The 16,791-nt window shown below is 32.4% G+C and overlaps 1 protein-coding gene across 10 annotated transcripts in view; it reads right to left on the bottom strand.

Annotated features, from left to right (window-relative positions):
* PTPRK (protein tyrosine phosphatase receptor type K) overlaps positions 1–16,791 on the bottom strand; it is a 477,924-nt gene that overhangs the window by 170,486 nt on the left and 290,647 nt on the right. For all 10 annotated transcript variants that reach the window (XM_039881086.1, XM_039881103.1, XM_039881104.1 and 7 more), the window contains one exon: positions 6,097–6,390. In XM_039881086.1, the coding sequence (XP_039737020.1) occupies positions 6,097–6,390 (294 nt within the window). The remainder of the gene's footprint in view (positions 1–6,096; positions 6,391–16,791) is intronic.

Genomic DNA, 16,791 nt, shown 5'->3' on the forward strand with positions numbered 1-16,791 from the left:
GCTCTTAAATTTCTCTCCAAACTTTCATAATTTCTCAAAATAATGTGTTACATCATGGGTTTGCATACATATTAATGACAGTGGAAAATGCACATATTTGAAAAAGTAAGTCAAACAATAAATTTAGATCACCTATAAAATGTCTTTAAAATTCTTTAATAAAAGGAACTTTTTTGATTATTAGGAATGACAATATTTTCTAAGAATTTATAAGTTTCTTGTTTCTGATCGAAAATGAGAGAGACATGCTGTAGAGAAGATAACAGCCAGCATCAGTTTTTAATTATTGTAAGCATGTTCTCATGTTCTCTCTGGCCCCAGTCTTTCCTTACCTGTAACTTATCTTCCATAGAGATGGGATGATCTTTCTAAATGCAAATCTAGTAATGTTAGTCTGCTTCTTAAAAACAACAGGATAGCAGCCTTTATCATGTAAGACCTGGTCACATTGCACCTGCAGCCTCAGCCCAGACTTAGACGATACTCTATTTATTTTCAGAATCCTCAAATCATCATCTATCTCTACTATTGGGTTAAACCTATGGTTCTCTCTGTTTTTAATTCATTTTCTATTATTTTCTGCCTTAAAAAAACTCAGAGTTAACTTTTTAAGATCCAGCTTAAAAGCCATCTTTTCCTGGGCACAGCTTATCTAAAACACTCTCTTAAAGAACAGAGTCTTCATCTAAATTCCTAACACTTTCCATTTTACCCTTTCTTTATTGGTCTATCCCTGGTGACTATTAGGGCTTAAATGCAAGGCATTGCCTGTGTAACTTTGAAGACCTAGTACGTATCCCAGTGCTGTTAACAAAGAAAGAGGCCAATAATTTTTTTTTTTCTCCTGAATAACAAATGTCTTTCAAACTGAAATGTTCTCTACAGAATCTGAAGAACAAAATCAGGTTATTACTCACTGAAAATAAAAACCTAATAAAGGTTTTTACTTTTAGATTTTTAAGAAAATTGAAGAACTTATCTTTTACTTTTCTTATAGTTTTTTATATTTAGAGTTTTTTTTACTTCAAAATAATAGCATTGCCTTTTAAAATTCTTGCTCAAAAACAAAAATGAAGGCACTCGAAGATCATAATAAGAAATTAACACATTTCAAAAAACTTTAAAACAAGTATTGATACAAGCCTTCAATTTAAAACAAATAGTATGTTATCCTTACACTGTTAATCTATCCAAAGTCTTAAAAGAGTAGCTTATTTTGTTTTAACCTCAAGGCTGAGTTACAATGATACCTAGCCTTTGTGATTGATAACTATCTTGACCACCGTAAAAATCGATATATGGTTCCATTTTGCTGAAGAAGCTGTAGCCATAAGGCCAAAATTTACTTCCTCACCTTATGGTTTCTGATATATGACTGAGTGTTGTTTTGCTTTGTTTTGTTTCCTTAATTTTAAATTTAGGAGAGGAAAATGCATTTTTAGTAAATGTTTACATTTAAAATTAGACACTCTCCTTTTCACTGCTTCATAGATCTACATGTTTCATTGAAAATTGCCAAGAGCATTGAACTTCAATATAAGAGTAGAAAGCAGTTTTCCCAACTGTGTAAATATATTACATTCTAGACAACTCGAACTCTTGACCTTCCCTATGAGAGATATGCTGCTAAAATGTCAGTTAATCATAAAGCAGTGCCACAATGGGTTATCCAGAAGCAGAAGGCAGTATAAAAGAGCAATTTTGACATGTAATTGCCAAAGCATGCAATGCAGACAATTTCTGATGATGGCATATTTTATTTCCATTTAATAAGAGAAAGAGAAACTATTTTCTTAGCTTTGATACCAGATGGTATACCCAGGAGAAACAGACACAGAGGGAAGGGGGGGAAAAAAAGTACTTTTTTTTTTTAATGAAGTTTTTGAAATACTTCCCATTTAAGACAACTTTACATTTTTATCTTTTTAAAAATTTATCCAATGCCTAAAGAAGCATTGTGTGAACAATAACATGGGTCAGGCTGTAAGCTAAGAATGAAATAATCATACCCCTCAGGCAAGCATAGGTGGCTAGAGCCACCAGAGGCTGTAATTGCCACCTCTCCTAACTCGAGAGACCCTGAAGCAGGTAATTGAACTCGCCAAATGATTTTAATGTACTTTAGAAAAAAAAAAAAAATAGCTTGGCAACTAGGTAGGACGTTTTCAGAAGAGTATAAAGTAAAACCGTTTTTTTTTAACACTTCTTTAACTTTAAAATATTTAACACACAGCATATATTTGAGTGTTAAGCACATTAATAAATTGTGCTTTCAATAAAAGTGAAGTTGAGAACATTAAGCTATGTTTTTTCAGGAAATAAGTTAGCTGTGCAGGTACTATTTTTAAAAACGCATATCCCTCCCAGCTTTTACCTGTTGTACTTTCATTTATGTATGCTATACTCTTCTGAAAAGGGAAAAAAAAAAGTCACCTATAGTAGGAGAAAGAGGGAAAATAATTCAGGCTTTTCAAGTAAAAAGCAATTTTCAGAAAATTGGTTTGAGCACCAGCCTCCAAGTAGTCTGATGTTAGACAATACAGTGTTCTTTTTGTTTTGTTTTTCCTGAGTCTTAGATTCATGAGCTACACAATTGGGATAATAATATATCTAACTCACAGGGCTGATATGAAAATAAAATGTGATAGATTCACTTCATATGCTGATTATAAAGCAGTATTAAGCAATACTTAACTATGGAACTCTACATTTGCATGTTGAAATTTAAAATTTACTCATCGATATACATGAATAAAACCATTTAATTAACTTGCTCTAAAATTATTTATTGACAGATTTCTGTCAAAAAAAAAAAAGTACTATTGCCAGAAATAAAATTTCAGTGGCTTAAGTATATTAAACTGAAATATGTAACATAGTAAATAATAACTAATTTACTCTTTGATTGGTACTTAATAACAAAAAATTATTCCTCTATGTTATACCAAAATAAAATAAGAATTTCTGAGAGACAGAAAATAATCATCATTCCTTTGTTATTTACAAGAAATTAATGTGAAATTGATATCAGACACATGCACAGCTAAGTTTCTGTATTTATTTTTAAGGCTTCCTGGTGTTCTAACGTGTAGAATATACTAAAATAGCTATTTCAAGATAATAAACATTTACTCAATCGGATAATCTTAATAGTATAACACTAGAACTACAGTATAGCATTCTCCCAGTCTTGATTAAAATGTAATAATTTGCAAAACAGTGTTCAGAGCTTGCACAATTTAATAGAATTAGATGGAAACTTCTCCAAAGGTTTCACAGGAATCAAATCTCAAGATTATGAAGAATTTTTGGCTTTTGAAATTTTACTAAAATCAGCTAAAATCATAGTTAGCCTAAGTTGTGTTGTATTTTGTTGTTATAGGACAACAGGCTGAGGCCAGTGATGATGCTGGTAAAGTCTGAAGAATTTTAAATTTGGAGAAAGGAAAATGGTTTTTGAAGAAAGGAGGAGATGGACATCACAATTTTAATCAAGATTGACTTTGTATTTAGATATTCAATGTTTATCAGTTGTAATCAACTTCTGCTTTTCAGAGATTATTTAAAAATCAATAAATATGTACTTCCATAAGCTTTACTTCCTTTTGTAATAGTAGAGCAGACATTCCATTAGGAATTAATAGACATTCCTAAAAAAAACAGTAACCCCAATTTCTTTCAAATCTACAATGTACTTGAAAATCTACTCTATAAGCACCTTTTTTTTAACCTAAAAACCTGCATCAAATACAACTTATGAGGACATCAATAAATTAATAAACGGAGGTGACAAAGACTGACATGTAAAAAATAGTTGTAAAAACAAATAAACTTTCTAAAGTTGTAAGCAAAACTGTGAGTGAGGCTGATACCATTTTATGCTACACAGCCCACAAATTAAATGTTTCTCAAATAATAAATCAGAAAAAAAGACCTATATACTTCCAAAAGTGTCTGTGAGTGTAACTTATTTTTACTCTAACCTTCCCACAGATAAAATTATTCTTTAAATAAAATACCTAAAAGCACTATCTAGTCATATTTTTACTGTATTTCAATATGCATTATATGGATTGTGAATATAACTATTCAATAGAAATAAATTAATCATTAATATGTTGTTTTTATCCACTTAATACAGCACACTACCTTTAAAACAAAGCCCCATTTACTTGCAATCTCCATCGGACCTCACACCAAGAACTGATATTAAATAATTCCTAGGTTAAACAAAGATTACATTATATTAATACATTGTGCGATACTCTCAATTTTTAATGGTCTATTTTGATGAAAATAAAAAAAATAAGAAGGCAGACGAGATATTGAAAAGAAAGAAGTTTGGGCACAGGAAGTCATGAGGAAGACCACTGGAATAGTAAATTACCATTCATTATTTTAATTTGTAGGTACTTATAAAAATTAAATGCAGATTTTTATTAGAAAAACATGTAGGCAATACCCTCAATAAAATGGACCTACCATTCACTGCTTTCTATCAGGATGAGATATTCATTTTGGAAGACAGAGTGAGCAACTTCTTAGCTTCCACACTGTCTCCTCTTTAAATTACTTCTCTGACTGGTTGAGGCTGTGGAGTGAACTTGTCTCTCCCTTAGAAAATACATTTATTACAATGAGAGCAATTTGTCAACATTACCTCAAATGAAAGGACTTAGCAGTACAGATAATTTGAAAAGCAATTGTGTGATTTAGACTGAGCCATGGAGATTTACCCAATATCTTCTAGGTTAAGCTGATTTTCAACCCCAGGATCAGTGTATGATACCAGTCAGCAGATTTGGACTTGCTATTATCTAAATCTCAGACTAATGATTGAGACTAACGGTTGAGCAGTTAAACTTTTTATTGGTGAAAATCTTTCAATATTAACATATAAGATATATAAATATATAATTAATATGTAAACATTAATATTTAAAATTGAGCCAGGTTAAAAAATATTTAATGATGGCAATAATTACATTGGTTTTGCTTTAAATTTAGATTTGTATTCTTTGTAGGTAGCCACAAAATATTATAAATGCTAAACAGATGTTTAAGAAACAAAAGACTTTTACAGGCATTTACATTTTCATAGATCCTCACGGTCTTAATTTTCAATTTTCAGAATCTAAGTCATTAAATGTTCAAGATGTATAGATTCATGTACTAACTCTGCAGGTGTTATAATGCTTGCTGGATTAAAAATGTCTTTTTTTAAACTAAACTATTTTCGATAACAATGTACTAAAAGAGGGTACTCTAATAACTTAAATGATCAAAATTTCAGTGGCTTTTAATAAATAGCTAACAATTTCTTCCATTAGAACAATATGGTAGAATAAGAAACGAAGATATATGTTTATACATTACTTTTTATTTCACTTTTTATTCTTTTTTGGTGGTTTATCCATATGCTATTAGTTTCACCACTATGATTCAGGCAAGGAGAGGGCAATAACAAGGTTTAAAAACATAAGGAATGCCTCTCTGTGTTCTACAGCTGGCTGTCAAGCTGCTCACTTAATCCTCAACAACGGGACTTTCTAAATAGAAAGCTGTCTCACTGAGGCTAGGTTCAGAGTAACAGCTCTTATCTACATTATCAGATATGGCCTCAGAACTGACTATAACAGAATTATCGAGGAAGACAATTTCCATATCACAGAAAGGTACTCAGCATTTGCTTGAACTGCAAAGGTTTGCTCTCTCAATAATACATTCACCAGCATCTATCAGAGATAGATGGACTGAATAAAAGCAAGTTGAGCAAAATTACAGTGTAAGAAAAGATTATGGATACAAAAATAATACTGATTAATAATAAATACTCATACTGCTCCTAAATCAGTCAAATTATGACATAACCAAAGCTACAATTTACCAAAGGCACTAGAATTCTCAGAATAGTGTGAGTACAGCATATAACAAATAATTAGAACTTTCAGTAGTTTCTCTCATATATGCACACATGCACGTGCACGCGTGCTCACGCACACACACACACACACACACACACACACACAGACATATAATACGTTTTGTGCTAGATTTTGTCACTAGGCAGAGTGGCCTGCTGCTACTCACTCTTACCTGCACATTTGGTTCTGGTGATTAGTGGAGGTCCTGGGAGCCCCGTTCCACCTTCGCCAGGTCTTGTAAGTAGAACACGGATTTCATATTCTGTATCTGGATCCAAATGCCACAATTTATAAGTTGGAGCATTGACTGCATGGGTTTCTGTCCAGGAACCTGATGTCATTCGGTACTCCACCTCTTTCAGGATAATGGGACCATCACCAATGATGGAGTTGGCATTTAGCTGGATCAGCAAATATGTAGGCCCAACGCCAAGCAGCTGGGGAGGAGCAATGGGTCTTGGTGGCTCTAGGAGAGATGAACGTGCAACCTAATTAATCCACACAATACATATGGATAAATTAATGTCTCTCAAAGCTTAAAGGCTTACTAAATAATTTAGTTAGTAATACATAATAAATACTTAAAAGAAAGTCAGGACATGAGTGGTCTAGCAACTGTAAAATTAAAGAGCAAATGCTTTCACAGATGGAATATGACCTTTTATCAAGTTTTCTCTTATTAAAAACATGCCTCTCCAGGAAATAAATTTGTAAAGGCACAGTAAACATGTGAAATAAAAAAGAAAATATTTAGAGATGGATAGCTCTGATTAGCTACTAACAGAGCACCATTGATATTTGACCTTCTTGTGGTGCTAAGACCTTTAATGAATACTTCTATCATTATTTCATTCATGAAATATGGCTATGTGGTGTTTTGTTCTTGCTTTGTTTTTTACCTCTGCAGAGATCCTGCTGATGGAAAATAGGGGAAGGCACAGCAAAGCAGAACTCAGAAGGTGATGCTAGGTGCTGACTTGTTTCTACATACCCACTTCACAGTATAGAAATTAAAATTTACAGAGGCAAAATCACAAATCACTATGTATCACTGGCCTTTGGGAGTACCACATGATAAAGCAATGCATTAAATATTAAACTCAAATAAATATCAAAGGTTCACAACAATTTAAGTTTTGATAACAGCTATCTTGCTTGAAAGAAACTTTAGGAAAAATTATTTTCATGTGTAAACTTACAGAAGTGGTGATTTTTTTTTTTTTTTTTCTTAACAACAATGTAGCTGAAATCTGATACTGGACTTATAAAAGCCTTCACAGCTCTAGTTCTGTCCACACAGTCTGTCCATAGGAAGTGTTATGTCATGATGTTCTACTACTTTGTGATCAAGTAGGGACTTCTCTGAATGTCTGGAAGAACACATATTAAGAGAGCCAAAAGACTTTAAAGTGTTGTTAACCTAAATAAAGTGGTAACTGCCCCAAAATTATTGTAAAGTGTTTTTCTTTTAAAGAGCAAAATCAAATCATATAAAGGAAAACTATTAAATACAACTACACAACCCACTCCATATCTCTAGTAGGGGTGGACTGGAGAAAATGCAGATAGAGGAAAGTTAAGGATAGCCAATATAGCTCAAAATGAATTTTCTATTTCAATGGCAATGCATGCTTGGAGAAGGGTACAATGCAAAAAAGCCTATAGACAGGTTTTACCTTCTGATACAGGTCGAAATGAAAGAAGGGTTTTCAGCTATAGCCTAGGATTTGCCTTTAATCCTTGATTTTATAAAAATATAGTTTCCACCTTGTGTACCCCTGAGATATTTAAACAGGCTAAAGTCTTTTTTCAACAATTTTCCTCCATGTGACAAATATTTACTGAGCAACTACTAATTGTGAGGTGGTTCGACACTTTGGTTATTCACATAAGATGGCAAGGGAAACATACTAGCAATAAACAAATTCACTGTTTTATTATTTTTTCAAATTCATTATATATATCATATACATAAAATTGAGAGTTATGGGGAAAATAAACATACTGTGACAAATAATAACAGTTGGAGGTAACTAGTGAGTTACCCTTTGTAAATCTAAAATCACTGGACAAATATGGTTCCTGTCATTAGTCATGGCTCAGTGTGGTACTACTTTCAAACTGCTTAACAGTAGTACCATATGAACTTGTCCCTCACTATGCTCATGTTTAAAGTGAAAACAAAATTAGGATCGAATAATATATGTGCTATATAAACTGATTATGTTTAGAATTATTTCTATTGGTTTGGAAAAGTAGCTAACACTTGATTTATAAACTTTATAAAATCTTTTATCTTATAGTTAAAAAATTGTTTCAACAATAAACTAAAAATTGTGTAAAGGGTGAACTATTTCCAATTTCACAACTGACTTCAATTGAGAAGTTACTCACAAAAGAAGTTCAAGTAAAACCAAAAATACTTTAGAATTTTCAATTATCAGCTAAAGAAAGATAGAGCTAGACATTTCGATGAAGAAATTTTACCAGTTTGGCATCTTTTATATTTTTAGTATGTAAAAGTTTTGATAGAGAGCAAGAGAAAGCTGATATATTTTCTAATCCTTAAACTAAAATGAAACTGAATAAAGAAATGAACATAATAAAAGAAAGGCAAATCTATGCAGACTAAATGTTGCACATATTTTAAAAAAGTCTATAATTTGCAAATAAACTAAGTCACCTCACATTTGCAATGTTTGTTTTCATGCCACATCGCTCATATACTGACTTATTTAAATAGGAAATAAAACGTAACAGCTTTCTGCTGTTCTAAACTCAAAGCTTTCTGCTGTTCTACCGCAGAGCAGTTATGCCTCATTCACATCACAGCTGAACAACAACCTGAAAATATCTGATATTTAGCATGATAAAATGATTTATCCAATAAATTATAAGTAGCAAGCCTTGGTTAACCTATAAACTTATGGATATTCTGAAACTTGACCTAATGAGTAAATACTGAATGTTAAATCTCACCCATCAAAACTCTACACACCACTGCTACAGAAAATAGGAGAAAACAAAAGAGAACAGCAGATGAGAGACAGAGAAGGGAAAGAGAAAAAGCTACCAAAAAAAAAAAAAGTTACAAACAAATGAAAAAGTAAAGCATAATATTTCTTCTATCATTTCTATCTTTAAGAGAATGACAGAAAAGAACATGAAATTTAAAGTCAGATCTAGTTTTAAAAAATGCATACACTAATAGCTAGATAAACTTGAATATATTATTTAACTTCTTGGTATTACAATTTCTTCATTGATAAACTAGGAATTATTTTAAGAATTTTAGAAGACTCCATCCACATTTCTAAATATGTCAATAAACCCTCTATTTGATGCTATTTTGCTTTGTTTTGTTTTACCTGAGAGCATATAAATTTTAAAACCAAAAATTAACATTCGTCATTACTGTTTTGTATATATGAAGAAATCAGTTTGATGTCAAGTTTTTGGCCTGAAGTAACACAATAATTCAGTCTGAATTATAGGTCAAGCAAACAAAAGGGATGGTCCAGAAATCGAAGCAGCACCTCCTATTTGGAACTGTGACGAGGTTTAGAGAGGCTTAGAAGCACATACATTGATTAACAGCATGATTATAAGAAGTGAAACTTAGCATTAATGAAACTAATATATCACTACATACTAAATTTTTTACATTGGAGGTAAAAAGCAGCCTTATATTAGCATATGTATTTTGTTTTTTTGGCCCTTGAGAGCAAGGAGGCTTATTTATAAAAATTTCTATTCATTTCAATAAATTATGCATGAATTTTAATCACTTAGCAAATGAACAAGTAATTGTTCTGCAGCAGTATTAATATTCTTCCTAACTTAATACAGTATAAAACCCAGAGGTGTGGTGAAAATAAATCCCAAATGTACATTAAATAACAACTGAAGCATGCAATATCCAAAATATGAGATAAATTTTTGCCAATGTTACCAATTAACTTTCAATTAATGACTTATATTCATTATTCTAGAGCTAAACCTATTATAAAATCACAATTATGCATTCAAATTGCTTGTTATTTTTATTTCAAATATTTTTAAAAGATGTCTTGAAATCAAGATAAGTCATTATGGAAGTATTCTCTTGTCCAATTATTCCTATTATAAATGCTATTTTACAAACATATGTGTCACATATCAAAGTGCAGTAAATTAATAAAATGTAAGACAGAAATAGAAGCCACAAAGCCAGAAAAAAGTCAGTTAACAAAATAAATATGAAGGACAATGACACTTCTACACTCATCTTTCCAAATAAATGAACTAAATACCTCTCAAAATGATCTCCTTCCAAATTATTTTATTTACTTGTCAAAGAAGCCTTGACAAAAAATATCTCAAGATTAAATCTCTCACTGTGGAAGCAGACAACAGTAATGTATATATGTCTCTTACAGCTGCTGTAACAAATTACTACCAACTTGGTGGCTTAAAACAAAAGAAATGTATTCTCTCAAGGTTCTGAACTCCAGATGTTCAAGATCAGTATCACTGGGGTGAAATCAAGATGGCAGCAGGCCAATCTTCCTCTAAAGACTCTAGGGGAGAATCAGCTCCTTGCCTCTTCCAACTTCTGCTGGCTACTGGTATTCGTTGCTTTATTGCCACATCAGTTTAATCTCCATCTCATTGCTCACACTGCCTTCTCCTCTTCTCTGTATTCAATTTTACACCTACCTCTCATATATAAGGACACTTGTGATTGCATCTAGGGCCCATATAGAAAATCCAAGATTCTCTTCCCCTCTCAAAACCCTTAACTTAAATCCAACAAAACCATTTTTGCAGATGAGGTGATAGCCATAGGCTCCAGAGATTAGGACCTGGTGTCTTTGGGGCCATTTTCAGCCTATCACAGATAGAAACTATGACAGGGGTCCCCAACCTCCAGGCTGCGGACTGGCATTGGTCCGTAACCTGTTAGAAGCCAAGCCACACAACAGGAGGTGAGCAGCAGGCAAGTTAGCAAAGCTTCATCTATGTCTGCAGCCATTCCCCAGGCCTAGCCTCACTGCCTCAGCTCCACCTCAGATCATCAGGCATTACATTCTCATAGGAGCACCGGTCCCTAGTACCAAAAAGGTTGGGAACTGCTAGTATAACATCTTCTCCTAGAAAACATCTCAGCTCCACCTTTTCTTCAGGTGGTTGTAAGCTTGTGAGCAAAAACTACTCCTAGGAAAGTTTCCTAGCAAGATTCAGAGCAGTGGGAATTTTATATCTATATACACACACAATTGTTTTATATATGTATATAAAACAAACAATTTCTGTATCTACTTATCCTTATTGTTGTGGGGGTAAAAGGAAATGTAAATACAGGTGATGAAAATTATTACCCGAAACAACTTTAGGAGTCAATGCCCCCTTAATATGTTTAAATTCCTGCAGAAAATGATATTAAGATATCTGCCTTGGAGATAGATATTTTCTTATTTAATACCATCTGTTTACTTAAATAAAATGGGTCACTTCAAAATCAGTTATTCTACTTATCATTCCCCTCATTAAAATTTTGATCCAGTTCCAGTTAAAAAAGAAAATTCACTAGTTCACGCTTCATGTTGTTTAATTTTCTTCCTTGTCACCTATTAAATGCTGAAGTAAAGGGGAATTACATTAGAGACTGAGAGCAAGAAGAATGACATCAGTAATTCAAGCATTTCTTTATCAGGTACCTTATAATAATTTTAAATAACTTTAAGTTATGCTTCAAAAGAATAACAATATAATTTAAAGGTACTTGAGTGTTTCAAGAAATACAAAATGATAACACTAGAGAATAGGAAGATGGTCTTTCTATCCATAAGAAATGGAAAGCAGGTTATAATTAGAAGCACTTTTGGGGGGGTATTTAATATCATATGTATGACAACATAATATGCTACATTTTTTCTTAGATATTAAAACAAAGTACACGTTTAAAAAATTTTAGATTTATTTTACAAAATTTCTCCTGCTCCCACATTTTATGAACTGAAATGCAGATATATTTACGAGAAGAGTAAAAGTTCTTTTCATGACTTTCACTGTTGTTTTTCTGATACTTCAGAATTCCAGTCCTAGCAAATTTCCTAAGCAGTTGAATACCTTTCCATTCACTCTTCTGGCTACCATAATTTTTACTCGTATAAATGATGTGGTCAGTAAATTCCATAAATTATCTTTCAAACAAATTAGTATTTTAATTTCATTTACATATTCGTGCTCTAATAGGTTATAATAGGTTTTAATATAAAATATATTAAAATCTCTTTTTAAATCCAAAAATCGAATTGACAGCTTTGCAAGTCATATCATTCAGGTGGCTCATTAGTTTGAATTGGTCAAATAAAGTTAATGCTAAGTTTGGTTGTCAAAACTGGGTATCTTATGGCAGCACCTAGACCAAGTATCAATCCAAAGGAGCTATTGCTAACTATTATAATCTCTGTGAAAATTAGATGGCTGTTAGAATATAATTATGATAGCCTATGAAAGAGTATGTACTGTATCCCACTGCCTGCACTTCCAATATCTCTCTCTCTCTCTCTCTCTCTCTCTCACACACACACCGAGAACCATGAAATGAGCATACATAATTACACAGTTGTGTGTAAAAAAAAAACTTGGAAAAAAAGCAAAAAGCCAAAATTCCAATTGAATAACAAAACCCTCACGTAATATATATTATATATGTTTGTTTATACTATTTTTTTTATCACTTAATTATATCCAGCTAAACAATAGTTTCTTCTTTCCCTCCCAGTTGTTCTCTCCTGAGGGCAGCTGTTCTTGGGACTGAGGAGTGGTAGTGACCTAAGTGGGCTGGGCCATGGATCGCTTGACATCATGAATTGCAAAGGTTGTCTCATACAACAAAGAATTCTCCAGTCTAAAACAGCAGAAAGCTTCTCTGGAGAAACACCAGAACAATGTGAAAAGTAATTTCCCCTCAGTAATCCAAGGCTTATGCTTACCTAAAATTATATCACTTACATTTCCATTTCTCGAATGAGGACTGGAATAGACTTTTGAGGAAGAGAGAATTATTTGTTCACACAAGCTGTCCATGGCCAATGAGCATTTCAGTATATAGCTTGCTCATAGTCAAGTGAACTGATACTGGTTTTAGAAATCAATCTATCAATATATATCGAAAAATAAAAATGTGGTCATAAACTGAAATAATCCCATTTCTAGGAATATTATGTAAGGAGATAATTCAAATCATTGTTTTGAAGAGCAAAAAAAAATTAACCACTCAAAATATTCAAAAATAGGAAAATGGTGATACAAATTATGGTGTATCTACTCTATAGAATTTTACACAAACTTGAAGAACCCACATTGGAAAGATTATATAACAAATGTCAGGGGACATCTGATGTTTAAGATTATTAAAGCTTTCATTTCAAAAAATAACAAGTATATCCCTAGGGAAAAACAAACTATCAACCACTACCGCCAGAAGGAAATATATCCAAAAGCTAATAGCAGTGATTGAGAGACTATGAGACCATGAGTGGCTTTTTGTTTTTTTACATGTTTTCCAATAAAATTTTTAATGTGATCATAAAATTTCTCATCATTACATTCTTACTGTCTGTCACAGCATCTGACAAAGTCTAATAACATTGTATTAGAATGAATGACTGGCTCAACAATACAAAAAAAAAGTTAGCCATTCCATTATAAGAAAAAAAATTATCTACGTAAAATATGTCTATGCCATAGAAGAAAATGTAGGCCTCACAAATTCAGGGTGAAAACAATCATTTGGAGTTGGCAGTAATAAAACTTTGTGCGTGTGTGTGTATGTATGTATGTATGTATGTATGCATGCATTTATTTTTAGATGCTGAAATTAAGTCCTAAAAATGTAAGACTTAACACTTTGTGCTCTGAACCATGTAGCTAGCCAATTGCTCTGACATTGATACACGGCACCTACAAAATGTTACTATTTAATTAAAGGAGTTAGTTGACTGTAACAAAAAACACTTTCTAAGCAATTGCTTAGTATGCAGCTTGTAAAAAAGGGCACTGGTACAAGCCTATACAATAATTCTTCTTTTTAGTTAATTCAGATCAACTAAATTTTCAATAGGATTCTTCATGCGATGACAAAGTACATATATAAAAACTCGAATACAAAATATTGATCAAGAATATTATGAAAATATGCACTTACACTAATACCAGAATATATACTGATAACCTGAATTTTTGAACAAAAAGTTAATTCAAGGGAAAAGAAAATTCTGATGCTAAATATGCTATTCTTCATAACAAACAACTATTTTGGTCTTTCCATCCCTGTGTGATATGTATTTATTTTTTAAACTGCAAGAACTGTGGAATTACAGTGTTTTAATCTCAATGACATGGCTCTTTCAGCTGCCTAAAGTTCTGAATTAAAAAGAACCACTTTATTAACCAAACTGTAAATTTCACATACTAAATTTTATATTTCATGTATCACCATGACATTGTATTCATCTTGATTTGAAAACAATGATGCGATAACTTTATTAACATGCTTGAATAAAAAGGCATAAGAGCAATGCACTGTTTTAGATCTGTCAGCAAAAACTAAAAACAAAGTCAGGTTCATTTTTAGAACATATTAACAGGTAAAGGGATTTTTTTTAAAGTGAATTTTATTTGCTTTTTAGTCCATAAAATCTAAATCAAAAACTACACTCTGCCACATTAATATCTATGCAACCAAATGGTTCAAAATTATGAACTATTACAATAATTGAACAATTTTACGAAAGCTTCCATCAGGGCCACAATCCATATGACAGAAAACCTCATATGGTATGATGAAAATTGTAGGTCCCTTTGACTGAGTCATCAGTTAATACAGATTTCTGTTATGGCTGTTTAATCCCTCATTTCAGCATGATATTTATATGACAGGCAGAATACCTGGGTTGTTGCAGGGGCACTAGACAGCTTTTGTGACTATCACAGAGGCCTCACTAAAAGATTGGGTCCACGTTTTTTCCTTTTGAATACGGGAGACCTCAAATATCCTGAATAAACAGAGCATAGGAGAAATGATGAAATGAAACTTTGAGGATAGGTCACAAAAGACCATGTGGCTTCCCCTCCATTAACTAGAGCCAGAAACACTTACTCTTGGAGCCCTGAGCCACCATGTTAAAAGTTCAAATAGCTGGTGGAATTTTCTCGGTCCAGGTGGGAGACATGCAAATGAAATTTCCAGATGATTCTTGCCTCCAATAGTTTGAGTCACCTTCAGCTGTTCAATTTGAACATTTCCAGCTGAGGACCAAATCAGCAGGGGGCAGAAAAACCATCCCAGCTGTATCTTTCCAAATTTCTAGATCACAGAGACTCTGTATTAGAAAATGGTTATTGCTTTATGCCAGTAAGTTTTAGGCTATTTCATTTTACGGTAGTTGGTAAATGTCTTATTAAGAGGTTAAGGTAAACTTTGATGACAGATACAAACTTCTTAATAGAAAATAGACTTCTCTTTCATGATCGGTCCCTTGCATACCTGTCAAGTCTTATGTCTTACCACTCACCAAACCCAATCCCATATTTATATATAACAACTTATACTTTCTATTGGGAAATCTCCTATATTCATCCGCCTTCATCCTTTATATGTAGTCTGGAGTACCCTTTCATCATTTATAGACTTAGCAAAATTATTCATCTTCAAATCACTTATTTATTATAGCCTCTGATAAGCCTTCCTCAGCACACCCTTTCCAGCCTGAAATAAATATACCTTTTCTTGTAAAAAAGTTATCTAATTTTTCTCTGTTTAGTTACTGAGGCCCTCGAAGGCAAAAACTTTATATTATTTGTCTTTGAGTTTGTGTCTTCAGTTCTTTACATAGCAAGCAATCAATCAATGATTGTTAAATGGATGCATTTATAAACAAATGAAAGAAGAAACTTAAAAAGGTAATTTAAAATGGTAGGTAGGGAAATACCTAGTGTTGGTGAATACAATGAATAATTAGAACTTTCACGCTGTCAACAGGAGTGCAAACTGATATAACAAATTCAAAAAACTGTTTGCCAAGACCTACCAAAGCTGAACATTAGCATAACGCATCACCCAGCAATTCCACTTCTAGGTATATGATCCCCCAAATTAGTACACTTGTTCCTCAAGTATTAGAATAGTCATATACCACTATGATCAATGGCTCAAAATGAAAATAAAATGCCTATCAATAGTAGAATGGATAAATTATGTCAAAGTTACAAGATAGAATATTTTACAACAATGACGCCAAATGATCTATAGCTACACACAATATAAATTTCACAAACTTAATGTTGGAAAATCAAGCCAGGTGAAAGAGTATAAACTATAGAATTCCATTTACCTAAGTTATTCATTACTGTTTCACAGAACAGTGGTTAATCCTGGAGGAGTGGAGTGAGTGACCATAAGGGAGTGAGAAGGGCTTCTGGGGTGCTATAATATTTTATTTTTTGATGTGGATTGTAAGTATATTTACTTTGTAAAAATTCATCAAGTTATACATTTATCAAACTATATGTTTAATGTACAATTTTCTGTATGTCTACAGTCTATTGAAATAAGAAATTTAAAAAATAAGTAAAGAGAAAGGAGACTATGTAACTAATTGGAACTAAACTCCTGTTGGAAACACCCTATACACAACTCAAGGAACATTAATACAATTAGAATTAATTCTAACTGAGATTTAAATTTAAAGTCATCTTTTATGATAATAAATCTAATTTAATCAAAATATTTCTTGAAAATTCCTAAACCATTGGCAGAATTGTTTTGTGCTTTTCCTTATATGCGTCATTGTGACAGCTCTTTTGACTTGTTTTTTTT

This window comes from Pteropus medius, unplaced genomic scaffold (assembly GCF_902729225.1).
Source record: "Pteropus medius unplaced genomic scaffold, Ma_sr-lr_union100, whole genome shotgun sequence".
NCBI classification, from domain to species: Eukaryota; Metazoa; Chordata; class Mammalia; order Chiroptera; family Pteropodidae; genus Pteropus; species Pteropus medius.